The 18176-nt window shown below is 42.9% G+C and overlaps 1 protein-coding gene across 1 annotated transcript; it reads right to left on the bottom strand.

Annotated features, from left to right (window-relative positions):
• Positions 1 to 9746: 9746 nt before the first annotated feature.
• Positions 9747 to 10565, bottom strand: LOC145348568 (uncharacterized). Its single transcript, XM_080196758.1, has one exon. It carries the CDS (start codon positions 10563 to 10565, stop codon positions 9747 to 9749), a length of 819 nt encoding a protein of 272 aa, XP_080052884.1.
• Positions 10566 to 18176: the final 7611 nt, after the last annotated feature.

Consider the following 18176-nt stretch of genomic DNA (forward strand, 5'->3'; position numbering starts at 1 on the left):
TCAATCAAATAATAGCTGCCTGCCCCAGTCTGTTGCAAAATAATCCTGTTTTCCAATGGTACGATAAGTTTGAAAAATATAATCGTTTTTGCTCCATCAGATACAAACAGCTGGCAGTATTCAGCTGGTCTGTTTGGAGGGAGAAACCAAGTTAAAATTTTGAGTCGATGACCTTTGTCAGAAAAAATTAACTCTGGGCAGAATTTTCCCAAAATAGGTAGAATTTCGCAGCCAGCAGCCCTAAAGTGACTCTCCCTGTGCTATCACTCAGCTGAAAAACATGAAGTAGTGTCACGTGATGTCACTTTGAGCCCACCCTGGCAGAACTTTGGTTTTAAAAAATCAGGGTGTCACAATACAAGAAATTAAAAATAGATCCTGTCCCCTTCCCCCATGGAACATCCACCCACAGAACATCCCTGGGTACTGCCTGGGCATGACCCTTTTTCTTTCTCTCCCCCCAGGAAACGCACTCACCTGACCACCTGTGATGGGTTCTCCTCACCAGGTGCAAGCCCATATGGTCCTGTTATGATTGACATCAGCGTGCCTTCACATCAACATGAATGGACAATCTAACAGGAATTATCAGGTGTAAAGACTTGATAATATTTAAATGTATTCAAATGGGATTGCACAATACAACTTTGGAATTCCTGTTAACATCTTTGCCAGGTTGGGTGGGGAGGGATCGCTTTGGAAAATCCTGCCAGCATAATGCTTGGCTTGGGACTCCTGCAGGCTTTCCTGCTCCTGCCACCCAAAAATGGAATGGAAATTCCACCCTCTCAACAGATGCTGCCAGACTTGCTGGGCATTGCCAGCAGTTTCTGCCTTTGCTCCAATTCTTTGTGATAAGATTTTTATTTCAGAAAATCATTATTGTGGCTGGATACAAATTCACAATACAACTGAACCTGTTTACTAACAATCAGTTTCCAGAATGCTATTCAGACAACACTTAGCTATTTGCTATTGTGTATAGACAATGAGGTTCCTGTGAATCCATTCTTAACTGTGTATGCTCTGTATTAAGGTGATGTTCTATCCTTTCAGCATAACACGGCCCAAAGGTTTTCTTCAGCTTCATATATTAAAGCCAATTATACAGCTTCTATCTCCATGCTGACTTGTTCATATAGCCATACCTGGATTCTAGATCAATTTTCTAGTTATCTGAAAATGAGATTGGGCGCATTGCTTTCTGAGCCTGTCTGCAGTAGGCCATGTTGCTGGTTCCATCCCTACCAAGTGCCAATGAGAAAACAAAGTGGCAGCCCTGCTTGGTTACTCAAGTCCACTCAGGACTAGAAACTGTAGGAATGTTCTTTATCAATTGTTTACAAGAAAAAGATGAAAATAATTAGTCTTAAAACACATTCTTTGAAGTGATAAATTACACTCCCTAAGACTCAGTAATACGAAAGCTGATGGTGACTAAATGTTTACTCTTTATTCAATTACCAGACATCCTGTTTGTTGGTGGTAACACTATGCTTTAGTTTTGGACGGCTGCCAAGGGTAAAATGTGGTTGGCATCCTCATGGGAATGAGTCCTTCAAATGCCAGCGAGAAGCCAAAATGTAAAACTTAAAAGATTTTGTCCCTTTCATACACTTACTTATTCTCCCAATTTGGTATGATTGTCTATACAGAATAGCAAATATTCCCAATTTTATAATTAAGCCTGTGTAGCTCTTTGAATTACAGAACAGTTAATTCAGATCTTGCTGTTTCAGATCCTAGCATCTAAATCACTGGATGTTGCTCCCAATATTCCAGAGTTCAATACCATAGTATTTACAGAATAGAAGCAAGTCATTTGGCCAACTAGTCCATTCTGGTATTTATCTCACAATCCTCCCACTCACCTAATCCCATTAACAACTTCCCCTGTCCCTGTCTCACTCCTATCCTTCTCTGGCTTCCCTTTAAATGCTTCTATACAAGTTGCCTCAACTATTCCTTATAGTAATGAGTTTCACATTCTACCTACTTGCCCAGTAAAAACATTTATCTTGAATTCTCTATTGGATATATATTTTAATTATGTCCTCTGCTTTCGTTCTCCTATGCAAGTGGAAATATATTCTCCAAGCCTTTTCTATCAACCCTTTTGCAATCTCAAAGACATTTATCAGGTTATTGCCCCAATTGTCTTTTTTAATAGAAAAAAATACTAGGCATGTTTCATTTTCCTGAGTCAGTTCTAATACCATTTTAGTAGATCTTCCATGCACCTTTTTTATGGTGTGAAGAGCAAAATCATTTTACAGTGTGGTCTAACAAAGTTTCTATACAAGTTTAACATATCATTCTACTTTTCAGTTCAACTTGGAAATGATTACCAATACTTTGTTTACTTTACTAATTAACTGTGTCATAGAATCCCTACAGTGCAGAAAGACTGCAATGACCACAATCCCACCCAGGCCAGTATAAGAGCTGGCGTCTAATGCTACAGTTGTACAGAACGTTGGTTAGACCGCATTTGGAGTACTGCGTCTAGTTCTGGTCACCTTACTACCGGAAGGACGTGGACACCCTGGAGAGAGTGCAGAGGAGGTTTACCAGGATGCTGCCTGGTATGGAAGGACTGGGTTATGAGGAAAGATTGGGTAAACTGGGGCTCTTTTCCTTAGAAAGACGGAGATTAAGGGGGAATCTGATAGAGGTGTATAAAATAATGAAGGGTATAGCTAGAGTAAACTGGCAGGCTTTTTCCTAGACTGGAGACAAATATCACGAGGGGTCACGAGCTAAGGGTGAGGGGGGAGAAGTATAATTTGGATACTAGAAGGAGGTTTCTCACACAGAGGGTCGTGGGGGTATGGAATGCACTACCAAGTAAGGTGGTGGTGGAGGCAGGCACGCTGGACTTGTTTAAGGTTTACTTAGATAAGCACGAGTGAAACAGGGATGGAGGGTTATAGGAGACGGTTTTAAATAAGGGTCAGAGCCTCGGGACGTTACTGGAAATCTAATGCTACATGTGTTGATGTTTTGTGTTTTTACTCCGCAGGTGTGTCGGTCCACCTTGTTGTCTAACGAGGGGCATACACGCGGTGGGTTGTGCATGGGCTGCTCTTGGATGTTTCGAGAGTGGCCTAGTACTTCGTGTTGTGTATGCTTAAAACTGGACCAGCAGATGGGCACCACAACAGCTCAGTGACTATCACTGCTAGCTGTGCAGATACATGGATTTGGGCCAGTGTCTGTGGGAGTTTGCGCATTCTCCCTGTGGTTGCGTGGGTTTCCTCCGGGTGCTCCGGTTTCCTCCCACACCCCAAAGATGTGCTCTTAGGCTGATTGGTGTAACAAATTGTCCCTAAATTATTCTCCCCTGAATCTGGTTTCCAGTGGAGGTACCATACGCATACACACGGGTCAAGGTGGGTGTAGGAAAATGCTTTGTTAAGATGGCAGCGCGGGCTCGTTGGGCCGAAGGGCCTGTTTCCCGTGCTGTGTTGCTCTTTGTTCTTTGTTACTCCCATATCCCTACATATTTTACCTGCTAATCCATACATCTCAAGCCACTAAGGGGCAATTTTAGCATGGCCCATCGACCTAACCCACACATCTTTGGACTGTGGGAGGAAACCAGAGCACCCAGCGGAAACCCACAGGACACAAGGAGAATGTGCAAACTCCACGCAGACAGTGGCCAAAGCCAGGAATCTAACCCAGGCCTCTGGAGCTGTGAATCAGCAGTGCTAACCACTGTGCTACTGTACAGTGTCAACAGATGCAGCTCCTAATACAAAAATTACAAACATCCAACCAGCAGCTTTTGAATGTGTATTTGTTTGTGCACAGCCAAGTTAATAAAAAAAGTTTTTTTGTTCAAAAGATGTAGAAGCATAGACACAAAAATTAGGATCAGGAGTAGATCATTTAGCCAATCTTCAGTATCGTGGCTGATTCTCTATCTCAACACAATGCTCCTGCACTCTCCTCATACCCCATGACATCTGCAGGCTTCACTACTAGGCCAGCATTTATTGCCCATTCCTGATTGTCCTTGAGAAGGTAGTGGTGAGCTATCTTCTTGAATCACTGCAGCCCATGTAGGTACACCGTGCCCACAATGCTGTTAAGGAGGGAGTTCCAGGATTTTGACCCAGCCGTGTTGAAGGAATGATGATAGAGTTCCAAGTCTGGATGATGAATGGCTAGGAAGGAAACCTCCAGGCAGTGGTGTTCCCAAGTGTCTGCTGCCCATGTCCCCTAGATGGTAGTGACCATGCGTTTGGAAGTTGCTGTCGAATGAGCCTTGGTGAGGTCCTGAAGCACGTCTTGTAAATGGTACACACTGCTGCTACCCTGTGTCAGTGGTGGGGGAATGAATTATTTGTGGAAGGGGTCCCAATCAAGTGGGCTGCCTTGAGCATTATTGGTACTGTATTCATCCAAACAAGGGGAGCGTATACCATTACACGCCTGACTTGTGAATTGTTTTTATTCCAATTCAATCAAATCAAGTCCAATTCAGAGTCTCAACAAGTTGAGACATTCCGGATCCGAGCTGACAAAACAGGGCTCTCACCTCCTGTCTTGGGCTTGATCTACATGATCCAAGCTGATTGGAGTAGGTATAGCTCCTCCCAGGTTTGAACTCATTTGCATCTTAGCCAAAAGGCTGAGATGCCGCTTTTAAAAATTGCTTCAGATGAAGCTAAAATGTAACCTAGTGACTTCAACCAAGCACAGCACGTCGATACTACACTTGATCTTAGCCAAAATGCTGAGAAGCGATTGTGGACAAGTTTTTGAGGAGTCAGGAGGTGAGTTACTCAAAAGAACAAAGAAAACTACAGCACAGGAACAGGCCCTTCGGCCCTCCAAGCCTGCACTGACCATGCTGCCCAACTTTACTAATACCCCCTCCCCTTCCAGGGACCATATAAGAACATAAGAAATAGGAGCAGGAGTAGGCCATCTAGCCCCTCGAGCCTGCCCCGCCATTCAATAAGATCATGGCTGATCTGTCGTGTCTCAGTTCCACATTCCCGCCCTCTCCCCATAACCCTTAATCCCCTCTCTTATCAAAAACCTATCAACCTGCGTCTTAAATATATTTAGCGAGGCAGCCTCCACCACTTCAATGGGCAGAGAATTCCAGAGATTCACCACCCTTTGAGTGAAGAAGTTCCTCCTCAGCTCTGTTCTAAACTGCCCCCCCCTTATCTTGAGGCTGTGCCCTCTAGTCCTGCTGTCTTTTCTGAGCAGGAAGAATCTCTCCACCTCTACCCTATCCATCCCTTTCATCATCTTATACGTCTCAATAAGATCCCCCCTCATCCTTCTAAACTCCAACAAGTACAAGCCCAGTCTATTCAGCCTCTCTTCATAGTTCAACCCCCTCAACTCCAGTATCAGCCTAGTGAACCTCCTCTGCACTCCCTCCAAGGCCAAAATATCCTTGCGTAAGTGCGGCGACCAAAACTGCACACAGTACCCCAGCTGCGGCCTCACCAGTGCCCTGTACAGTTGCAGCAAGACCTCCCTGCTTTTATATTCAATCCCCCTCGCTATGAAGGCCAGCATCCCATTTGCCTTCCTGACCACCTGCTGCACCTGTAGGCTGGGTTTTTGTGACTCATGCACAAGGACCCCCAGGTCCCTCTGCACCGTAGCATGCTGCAGCTTTTCGCCCTGTAAGTAGTCCTTCCTACTATTATTCCTGCCAAAGTGGATAACCTCACACTTGCCAACATTGTATTCCATCTGCCAGGTCCTCACCCACTCGCTCAGCCTTAGATCCCTCTGCAGACTTTCCACACCCTCCGCACAATTTGCTTTTCCACTTATCTTTGTGTCATCAGCAAATTTTGACACCTTACACTCAGCTCCCTCCTCCAGATCATCTATATAAATGGTAAATAGCTGAGGCCCCAGCACCGATCCCTGGGGCAGTCCACTAGTCACCAACTGCCAATCCGAATAGCACCCAGTGACACCCACTCTCTGCCTCCTATTTGACAGCCAATCCCCTATCCACGCTAACACCTTACCCCCAACTCCATGCCCCCTAACCTTCTGTAATAACCTTTTGTGCAGCACCTTATCAAACGCCTTCTGAAAATCGAGAAACACCACATCCACCAGTTCCCCTCCATCCACCACACTACACACATCCTCATAGAATTCCAGTAAATTCGTCAGACACGACTTCCCCTTAACGAATCCGTGCTGCGTCTGCTCTATCAAACCATTCCTTTCTAGGTGCCTCGCTATTTCTTCGTTGATGACGGATTCAAGCATTTTTCCTACAACAGGAATTAAACTAACCGGCCTATAATTCCCTGCCTTTTGCCTGCTACCCTTTTTAAACAGCGGCGTAACATTAGCCGTTTTCCAATCTTCCGGCACTTCCCCGGAATCCAGTGATTCCCATCTATCGATATCCACCTATTCCCATCTAATCATGTATTTGTCAAGACGCCCCTTAAAGGCACTGCCATATCTGTTTCCACTACCCCCCACCCTCCCACATCCCCCACCCTCACCCCTCCTGGCAACGAGTTCCAGCACCTACCACTCTCTGTGTAAAAAATCTGCATCATACATCTTCTTTAAACCTTGCCCCTCGCACCTTAAATCAGTGCCCCCGAGTAATTGACTCTTCCACCCTGGGAAAAAGCTTCTGACTATCCACTGTGTCCACGTCTCTCATAATCTTGTAGACTTCTATCAGGTCACCTCTCAAACTCTGTCATTCCAGTGAGAACAAATCAAGTTCCTCCAACCTCTCCTCATACCTAGTCTTTTCAATACCCTCTCCAAAGTCTCCAAATCTTTCTGGTAGTGTGGCTGCCAGAATTGAACATTATATTTCGTGCGGCTTAACTAAGGTTGTATGAAGTTGCAACATGACTTGCCAATTTTTAAATTCAATGTCCTGGCTGATGAAGGCAAGCATGCCATGTGCCTTCTTGATTACCTTCTCCATCTGTGTTGCCACTTTCAGTGACTTGTGTACCTGTATACCCAGGTCCCTTTGCCTATCAATACTATTAAGGGTTCTACTCGCTGCAGGATCCTCAGCTTCTGACCTGCTGTGGTGAGTCCCCGAAGTTTGAAATAATCTCACCATTAGACAGATGCTGGGGCTGATACCAAATGTACTTCCCAGAAATCAGTATGTACTGTGGAATGATACATTTACTTTAGCAATCATGAGTGATGTGGCATTCTGGATATACATGTATATGTGCATTTAACAACATAGTTCCTACCTTTTTTCAAATAATATAACATTGGATTAGTAATTAAAATCGGTGAGCTAAGCAGTTGAAGAGGGACTCTGAGCCTGTTCTTTTTGTACTCACTTCCATTTTGGGAAATGGAATGTTGTGCAAAACTTTCCTTCAGGGGGGTTCACTAAATGAGAGAGAATCTATGAGCAGATGGATATTATGTGGTCCAGCGAGTGGGCTTGCTCCAGTTCTTTAAGCTCTTTAAATATTACAAAAACCTAGTGTGAGAAACGCAGCTCACAGTCAAACAATTTAGTCAAGTCAAGTTCTGAAGGAGCAAGATATTTTATTTAACGTTCTTGCAAGACCGGGTGTCCAATAAAATAGGCACACCTTACATCGATTTGCAGCACATTTTTATACTTTTTTTACAAGCATTGTAATGGCTTTGCAATGTGTTGTTCTCCCCTAATTGGTGGTCCCTATCCCATCTATGTGTTGTCATTCCCCTATTGGCTCGAGGTGCCCCAAGTTTCCATCCCCTCTACTCCCCATCTAACAATGTCTCCTGTTATCACAAGAGTGCATTAGTGAACTCATCCATCTTATCCAACACTGTTACATGTCCAGTTCAGATTGGCGGTAATCAATCCTTTGCCAACTTAATCACTGCTGTCCCGACTATCTCAGTGACCTTTTTCCCCCTTTTATGCTTAGTTGTAGAAACAACACACCTTGCAGACCATTTGCTTTTTGTAACTTGGACCTCGTACATTCCTTCAAGATGTGGTGTATGCTTCACTGCACACCACACCTCTGGTGTTATTTCTACACCACAGGCAGTCTTTTTATTATCCCTAACTATTGCTCTGTTAGCAGCAGCGAATCTTATGCCCTATGTTTGTGACTAAACTCACAGTTGTTTCCATAATGTGGGTTATCAATGTGCCTGGCTATATCCAGTCTACCTAACTTTAAGCTATTTCTCTATGGTGTACAGATATATGTGTTAACAGCATCTTTACCTGTTGCTCACACCTAGCATGCTGTGGAGAGACAAATCATGAGTGGGAGGAGGATGGAGAAACTACAGCTTTTCAGTTCTTGTCCTCACAAAGCCACAAACAGCAGTGTGAGCCTCACCTGGTCAACTAGTAAACTGATCGCTCTTCTGTTATGAGTTGAGCATTATACTGTTGCCAAGACAAGATATTTAATGGTAAAATGTGACAAAAGGACAGAAAATGTTACTTGTACCCAATGGCGTAAGATTGTGGTTAAATATTCAGTTAAGTTTTGATATTGATAGAAAAATCACTACTAAAGTAATGTTTTTCTTGATTATTGGAGGAGAAGGTGTTACAAATGTAAGACTTTATAGGATGGTCATATTTAAATTGTCTCTTTTAATTTAAGATGTGGAGATGCTGGTGTTGGACTGGGGTAAACACTGTAAGAAGTCTCACAACACCAGGTTAAAGTCCAACTTGGTATCACGAACTTTTGGAGCGCTGCTCCTTCATTGGATGAAGATGTTGTGAGACTGTTTACTCTTTTAACGTAAAGCAGAATTCCCTGTAATTGGAATGGCAATCATGCCAGACATATGCCCATGTGATTTAACTGGGGGCCTGTCTGTCTTCCCTGGTGGACAAGCCAATGACAATTCCTCGTTCTGGCAGTGTTGTCTGGGAACTGTGCTGCGTGTGGGAGTTATTTGAATACAAGAGTGAGTACACCTCAAAACATATTAATTTGGCTGCAAAGCACTTTGGGGTCTCTGCTCTGTCTAAGATCACAAAAAACTACAAAGAATGTAGCCCAGTCCATCACACAAAGCAACCTCCTATCCATTGACTCTGGCTACACTTCCCACTGCCTCAGAAAAGCAGTCAGCGTCATCAAGATTCCACACACCCCAGATGTACTCTCTTCCACCTTCTTCCAACTGGAAAAAGATGCAAAAATCTGAAGTCATGTTCCAGCTGACTCAAGAGCAGCTTCCTCCCTGCTGCCATCAGACTTCTGAATGGACCTATCTTGCATTTGTTAGGGTGTAGATCTTTCTCTACACCCTACATTCTGCACTCTTTCCCTGCTCTATGAACAGTATGCTTTTAAACAATACATTTCACTGTATACCAATACATGTGACAATAATAAATCAAATTAGGTTTATATAAATACTATATAAATACAAGTTCCTTTATTTTAGAAAGGATTGATTGCCATTTATTTGATATTGAGTGCTGTACTTCAGATACATCGGTAACACGAGTTAGTTTAATAGAGAACAATTTTAATCAGTCTTATTGTACAGGATATTTATAAAGACCAAAATGTGCAAACACCCCTGAGATTAGAAATTATTTCACGCCATAATATTATGAAAGCCAAATCACCCTCTAGAAGCAATAAACCTTTAAACGTTTCATAACACACACTGAAAATTCACATTTCTTTGTGAAACACAGCTATCTGGTATCCAGGCCCTGTGTTATTATGCCCACACTAACAGGGCGATTCTCTCCTCCCGGCGAATGGTCTTCAGTTTGGGGGAATTCTGTAGGTGTTTGTCGATGATGTTGCTGAATTGCTGCCTCGATTTTCTTTCGGGATCACTGACACCCGATTCACAAACTTTTGCCTCATGTTCATGGTCTGCTGGTGCAACAGATCCTGTTGTTTCACAATGCCCTCAGTACTTCTCTTCTGAAACCTCCTGGAAATGGGGATTGAGGCCATGGTCTGAATGCACTTATCCAAAGTCTGGTAAGACTTCTGTTTATTGAACAGGGACTGTCGGAAGAAGCGGTTAATCCGCAGGGTCTGCTCCCTCTGAACCTTGGCTTCTTCCCACAGTTTTAGCACCCGCTCGTTCTCACCAGTCAGATTCTTCACCTGACTCTGGACGGCTTGCAGACTCTCTTCCAAAAGCTTCCTGGCATTTTCCGCCTGTGCCAAATCCGCTTCCAGTTGATCTATTTGCTGATTTAACCTGGTATTTTCTTGCAGGAGATTCTTGCATTGTTCCGCCCTCTGTTTGAGTTCTCTCACCACCTCCTTGCTCAGTCTGCTCCGAAGTCTGGCGTTGCTGTCTAAGTGCAGCTCGGGTTGGAGCTTTTTGATCGTTCTGTTCAGGTTTCTGTTTTCTGAGTTCAGACTGGTGATCTTCTCTTTGAGTTCACGAATCTGAGCTCTGGTCGCCGTCTCGATCGCGTGTAACCTGTCCCGGCTGATCTCCCCTCTCCGGGACGCTTCGTCTCGCTCCCTCTTGTATTTTTGTAAGAGCCTCCGGACCTCAGATTTGGTCAGCAAGTTTCTGTGTGGAGCTGATAGCCAGGTCTCCCCCTTTGAGCCGGACATTTCAAATCTGAGGCTGGGACAAACATAGATACATGGATTTGACACAGACAATAAACATCCGTCCCTCTTATCTCTGCTCCTATTTTGAAACACACGATACTAACTCTTCCAGGTTTGAGACCCTGGTGTTAATCACTACGAAACACTCTTTGGCTGCGATTATAATCTTGCTGTGCTCGCATCCATCATCTGGAGCTGTCCCTTCATATTTATTTCAACACAATATTGATTTGACTACTACTGGCTAACCTGTTTCCATTGGCAGGTAAGTCGATAACCAGAGGACATGGAGTAGAACCTGGGGAGGAATTTAATTGAGGCAAAGAGTTGTTATGATCTGGTATACGCTGCTGACAAGGATGGTGGAAGCAGATTGCAGCTGTAGCTTCCGAAAGGGAATTGGACAGAGAGTTAGGAACATGGAAAGAAATGCAAGGACCATAGAGAACGAGGGCAGTTAGACCAAATTGATAGCGTTTTTAAAAAAATCCGGCACAGGCATGCTGTGCCCAATGGTTTATATCATTACATGTTCCAAACTGGAGCAAATGCAATATTTTGAATCGCCCTCCCTAACAGCACTATGGGCGTACCTACACCAAAATGGACTGTAGCGGCTCAAGAAAACAGCTCACCATTACCTTCTCAAGGACAATTAGGGATGGGCAATAAATGCTGGTGTAGCCAGCGATTCCTTGCACGGATTTTTTAAAAATCACGAATTCTGGTCAACCTACCGACTAGTTAACGGGTTCTGATTGTTTTTTGTCTGTAACCCCAGATCTTGAGGATGGTGCTCCTGTGACCAGTTGTGGAGATCTGAGACCACTGGAAATAACTATTGAATGTCTTGTCTACATCCGAGCAGAAAAGAAAATCCTAGATCCCTAAGACACGCAACAAGATTTGTTCATGAAACATGTGGAAGTCGTAGTATGTTACAGTCCAGGGAACTCACCCATCCAATCTCCGGGTTCATCATCACATCCCTTTGCCTTTAAAATAATACCTATGACCTTTACCCTTTCATTTTTTGCCTCCTTTTTCATTAAAAGAAACTATTATCTGTTTCTCCACAGGTCAGGCATTTCATATCCTAACAAGCCGCAGATAAAAAAAGTAAATCTAACCTCTCTCCTTGTGCTAATCGGATATGTGTGCTGACTGCTCTGCCCAGCGAAATAAATAAATGTCGTCCTTCTAAATAATCCAAACCCCCGATCACGTGAAACATCTCCATCAGATCTCTTCACCTCCTCTGTTCTAATGAAGAGAGCTCCAGTTTCTGTCGTGTATTTCCTGGTGACTTAAATCTCTCCATCCCTGACATTGTGGGCCATCTCTTCATCTTCTCCGTGGCTTTGACACCGTTATATTAAGATTCACTAAACTGGATCATCCGGGAGCTCAATATTTCGTTTCCACCGCCTCCGACCCGCGGACTTCTTCATCTCCCACACCTCCCCCCCCCCCAACACAGTCCGATGTTCTTTCTCTGTTTACAGATTTGTACATCTTACATATCTCACCCAACAACTTCCTGCATTTACCCCAAGGGCTTGCTCCTGTACACAAGGCAGGGTTCACGAGGCTAACCACAGATACAGCATTGATTATTGTGTACATGCGGATAGTTAATCACCTCCTTCTGGTTTTACTGAGAACTCTTCGGGAAAATAACGCACTGCTAAAAATTTGACAGCGTGGTTAGTTCACTGCCTCACAGTGCCAGGGAGCCGGGTTCGATTCCTGTCTTGGGTCACTGTCTGTGTGGAGTTTGCACATTCTCCGCTGTGATTATCTGTGATAACCTGTGATTATTCCTCTCTCCATGCAGATACAGATGCATGGTCTGTATCTGTAAATACTTGATTACCTGTTAAGACTCGCATTCCAACCATTAGCTTGCAATTAAGTCTGTGTCTATATATGCAGTGTTTGTGAACCCAACTCTCCATTCACCTGCTGAAGGAGCAGGGCTCCGAAAGCTGGTGATACCAAATAAACCTGTTGGACTTTAACCTGGTGTTGTGAGACATCTTACTGTGCCACCTGAGTCCAACGCTGGCATCTCCACATCATGTGTAGAGTTTGCACGTTCTCCCCCTGTCTGCATGGGTTTCCTCCCACAGTCCAAACAGGTTAGGTGTACTGCCCATGCTAAATGTGTGGGTTACGGGATTTGGGCCTAGGCGGAATACTGTATCCAAGAGTCGGTACAGAGGCGCGGGCCGAATGGCCTCTTTCTGCATAGTAGGGATTCTATGAATTACTCACCATTTATACAGAACTTTAATTACAAACGGTTTGAATTTCCCTTTCAGATTTATTTCATGTCGTTTTTCACGATTCCTAATTTTGCCCGCTTGAAATGTATATGAACCCCTCAAGGTTCCTTTAAATTATTCAATTTGAATAGTGTAAAACCAGTTCCAGGTAGGTGAAGATAATGATTACATTCCAGCGGTTGCTCAGAAACTGTGGTCACGTTCTTCCATACAGAGTGGACTTGTGTCGGATAGAAAGCGGTTCTAATAGCTTTATAATGATAGCAAGGCAATGCTGAAACTCTGTACACAGGTTCTATAACTGCTTCCTACATGATAACACTAAATCTCCCCATTTATCGAACACAAATCTTTGTGTCTTTCCCTCCCATTAGACTGTGAACATTGTCTTGCTAACGATCAAAATGAAAATAAACAGCACCCCACTGTGACGGTGCAAGCCGACTTAAAATAATAAACATTTCCGAAAAAATCGCTCTGACTGTTATGCTGACCAGAAATAATCTTGAGTTAAAATCGGAGCTAACCCGTTGAACGGGTTGACGCCAGAGGCGTCATTGATATTCCTGTAATGAGAGGTGTCTACTCAATTATTTGAAACCGTTTCGCAAAGAAATTGCTTCTGCTATACAAAATGAAATAATCTCACCAACGGTTGGTTCAATAAACCCGTGACAGTTTGATTTACTGCTAATTCAATTCGGAAACAGCCCATTTGGTTAACTGGTCTATGAGGAGCTTCCGCCCACCCTCATTCATTTATTCTTCCATTGCTTTTTCTCTCCTGCGCTTCTCTAGCTCCAGTTAGATGGATCCATGGTATTTTCCTCAACTACTACTACATTATTACCACTCTTCGGGTAAAGACATTTCTCCTGAATTCGCCAATGGATTTGCTACTGACGGTCTTATGACCTCTAGCTTTGGTCGTTTCCCTCGCAAATGAAAACATTTTCTTCACATCTACCCTACCAAGCCCTCCACAGAAAAAAGCCCCGAACCTATTCAGCCTTTCCTAATAAGTATAGATTTCCAGTTCTGGTATTATTCTTGTGAATTATGTTTTGTATCTATCCCAATGCCTATACATATTTATAATGTAGAGGGCAGAACTCCATACAATGCTCTTAGCCGAGTCTATCTGAGGTTCCATGTATGGTTAACCGAAGTTCTCTATTTTTCCGTTCCTTTTAGGGGTGACATGGTAGCCAAGTCCGACCATCTCAACATTTACGTGGCTGCACTTCCTACCAGAAGTGAAGTTGTGCTGAAAATTCAGGTACCTTTTATCCAGCTCTGCCCCAATCGCCACGCTAATATTTTCTATAGTTTATGTTAAAGGTTAGAAAACTACGATTACAGATGTCCTAGTGCTACTTGATTATTAATAAGGGAGCACCAAATCGTGTAAAATGCTCCCTAAATCTGCACTCGTTTTCCAATATTTTTAACGAGTCTTTTGCCAGAATCCTCAATTTTGTAGCTTACTGCAATGTGAAATAAATGTAAAGAAGTGAAAAGACTTAAGCACCTTCATACCTGACTCTTTTTGGTTCATCCAGGATGTGAATAAAGGTCTCTCTTAGGAGAGGTACTTTGTTTGTGTGGACAGAGCCAGTCAACTATTTCCTAATTCATTGTCAGTGGAAGATCTGACGTTTGTAGGAACTGAACCCTGTCTAATTACACTCAAGATGACACAAAGCTCACTTTTTCTTCAGCCACTAACATATCCAGCTCAAATTGCAGTGATTAATTGTGAAGTAGGTAGAGTACACCTCAGATATAAATACCAGAGTGTAACAGTAGATTGTGGTGCTGCCAGAGGTTTGTGCCAACTGCAAATTAGAAAGTCAAATCTGGCATAACCTCGTTCACTTGGGGCATCTGCTGAATTTACTCTCCCACCACATCCCCTTTCAATTTTCTCCCCAAATTAGCAGTTTTCTCATTGGTGTTGGCTGAGAAATGGGTACTATCCACAATTCAGAACCTCAGCCAGGGAGTTACTGAATAGTGTATTCCTTACAGTAGCAAGCATAGCCAGGAGTTGTGAATTTAATAAACAGAATCATTTAAAGGCTAACATGAGAAAAATGACTTTGCTGTTCTTCCATTAAAGGGCTGGATGCCGGAAGGTGGAATTGGAAAGGGCATCTGAGTGTCCTTGGGCTGGCAGAGACAAGGTAGGCCAAATGGCCTCCTTCTGTGCTGTAACATTTCTATGATTCTAAAAATAGAACAGATTTGTTACTGGCTGGCAAGGAAGGGAATCTTCCTTTTCCCCAGTTTTGGTAACTCAATTTTCTTTTTTTCTTCATGGGAAACAAGTATGGCTGGCCAGGCCAGCATAAATTGTCTATCCCTAATTGCCCTTGAGGTGGTGGTGAGCCATCTTCTTGAACCGCTGCACTTCACATGGTATAGGTCCACCCACAGTGTTGTTGGGAAGATGGTTCCAGGATTTTGATCCAGCAGCAATGAAGGAACAGCAGTATTGTTCCAGGTCAGGATGACATGTTGTCAAGAAGGGAACATACCAGTTGGTGTGTTCCCATATATCTGCTGCCTTTGTCCTTCTTGCTGGTAGATGTCATGGACATGGAAAGTGCTGTTAAAGAAGCCATGGCAAGTTGTAGCACAGTGTCTTGTAGATGGTACACATAGGCACTATGCACCAATCAAATGGGTTGCTTTGTCCTGGATAATGTCAAACCTCTTGAATGTTTTTGGAGCTGCACCTATCCAGGCAAGTGGAAAATATTCCATCAGACTCCTCATGTTTTGTAGATTGTGAACAGGCTTTGGGGAGTCAGGAGATGAGTTACTATGTATAATTCCCAGCCTCTGACCTTCTGTAGTAGCCATCATATTTTTGTAGCTGATTCAGTTAAGTTTCTGGTCAATGGTGGCTCCCTGGATTTTGATAGCAGGTGATTCAACAATAGCACTGTCATTGACTGTCAAGAGGTGATAGTTAAATTTGCTCTCATTGGAGATTCAAATGAAAATAGTTTGATTTTCTCTGTTGGTATCAAGCCACTCAGTTGTAAAGATATCTTTGTTTCTTTATTCTTTTACATGATTAGCATTTGTTGCCCACCTCTAATTTTCCTTGAACTGAGTGGCTTACTCAGCCACTGCAAAGGACAACTAGGAGTTGACCACACATTGTTGTATATCTGGAATTAACACGTAGACCAGACTCTGTAAACGTAGCAGATTTCCTTCCCTGACGGGAAGTAGTGAACTAGATGGGTACGGATGAACAATAAATAAACCTTGCCAGTATTGCACGCATTCACAAAAGACATACTGGAACATTTTCTAACCTGTGAACCTGGGTAGCTTTAACAAAGTATTTAACTGTGGGACATCAGCCATGCCCAGGCCTGCCCTGAACTGATGTAAACACACATCACCTTGCAATAGAGCAATTGGATGATGATTATAACTAAGAATTCCAGCTAATTCTTTTCTTTGCTGGCCTTGACATGCCGAAGCCAATTGTGTTGTGGTTGTTATTAAGTAATTCAGCATTTGAGCACTGATTGAACAGGAGACGTACCACACTAAGCACTATAATTGCCAACTCAGGCAGAAACAAAGGAAACTAAAGAATTGCATTTATATAGCATCTTTCCTGATCTCAGGATATCCCAAAATCCCTTACAAACAATTAAGTAATTTTGAAGTAAGCCACTGTTGTAATAGAGGAGACGTCATCAAATTTGCATGCAGCAAAATATCACAAGCAGTCACATATGTTTAGAAAAGGATATATAGTAGCCAGGGCACTGGAGATATTCCACTACTCTTTTTGTTTACGTCCACCTGAGACAGTTTAACAACTCTGCAAAACAGCACCTCCAACACTACAGCATTCCCTCAGCACCAGATTGGAGCATCAACCTAGAGTCTGTGCCCTCGAGTTAGACTGCAGCCCGTAACCTTCCAACTCAGAGACACGAGTGCTACCATTGAGTCATGGCTAACATTTCATATTTTAAATTTCAAGCTGGATTTTTCAAATGTTGCATACTACCAAACAAATACTTAAGATGAAAGTGTATCCAAAACTGAAAGCACAGATGACCCTCCCCAACCCCTCCCCCCCACCATGATGAAAATATGTCAGAAGCAATATTATGTGTAACTTCTTCAGAAATTGCCAACCAGGAATAATGAGTCTCAATTATAGTTAAACATAAGAAATAGGAGCAGGAGTAGGCCATGTAGCCCCTCGAGCCTGCCCCGCCATTCAATAAGATCATGGCTGATCTGTCATGGCTCAGTTCCACATTCCCGCCCTCTCCCCATAACCCTTAATCCCCTCTCTTATCAAAAACCCATCAACCCGCGTCTTAAAAATATTTAGCGAGGTAGCCTCCACCACTTCAACGGGCAAACCTTAAAGAAGAATGCAGATTAAATTCCTTCGCAGGGAGTATAGGTATCAAGACTGGACCTGAGCCAAACTGGATCATGAATATAGATTTACAAGTGAATGAGTTGTACTGACCCTCTTTGACCTCTTGGATGGATATAAACATATTTCATGCACTACTCAAAGAGCAGGTAATTCTACGTGACTGTGATTTATAAACACAAGCAACACATTAAAAACAGACTATTAACACATGGCTGTTTGAGGGATCTATATTCCCTACATTACAACAAAAGTTTCACCTCAGACAGTGCATAAATTCAAATTCTTATCCACTGCCTTCAGGTTGAGAAAAAAGTTTGAAAAGAATTTGGGTTTCTCAAAGACTGGTAACCTGCCTTTTCACCTGTTCACAAGCATGTCTTCTTACACCTCCACTTCCTTCATTTTTTTACTGTTTTATTTTGCTTGTTTGCAGTAAGGGATTTTAAAGTCTCCTTCTTCTCAGAGTTGTCCAGTGATGAGCATAGTTGCTGTATATTAGAATAAAAGTATATCCTCATTGTAGTTTTGTATTCAAGAAGCATTCTCTCCGACTGCTTAGTGCAAGGTTGGTTTTCTGTTTATAGGCCCAGAGCTGGTTGAGTTTTAAGAGGGACTGTTATCTCTGGAAATCAGAGCTGGTTCAGGAGATACAACAGGTGAACATTCCACAGTTTCTTTGATGTTAATGTGACACCATAAAGACGTAAACAGTTCAGGGTTAGGAAAGAGGAATACATTAAGAATAAAAGCAGCAGGGCAGTGCATCAAAAGAGAGAATTCTAAGAGATAAGGAAAGAAGAGAATAAACAATTTGGAAAGCAAAAATGAACTGAGATTAAATTATCAAGGAATATAAAACAAAATAGTGAAATATTTTACAGATATGCCAAT

This window comes from Carcharhinus amblyrhynchos, chromosome 9, assembly GCF_965287045.1.
Source record: "Carcharhinus amblyrhynchos chromosome 9, sCarAmb.v2.hapA, whole genome shotgun sequence".
Classification (NCBI taxonomy): Eukaryota; Metazoa; Chordata; class Chondrichthyes; order Carcharhiniformes; family Carcharhinidae; genus Carcharhinus; species Carcharhinus amblyrhynchos.

Excerpts from the sequence above, each read along its gene's own strand:
- LOC145348568 (XM_080196758.1), bottom strand. The coding sequence starts at position 10,565 with ATGTCCGGCTCAAAGGGGGAGACCTGGCTATCAGCTCCACACAGAAAC.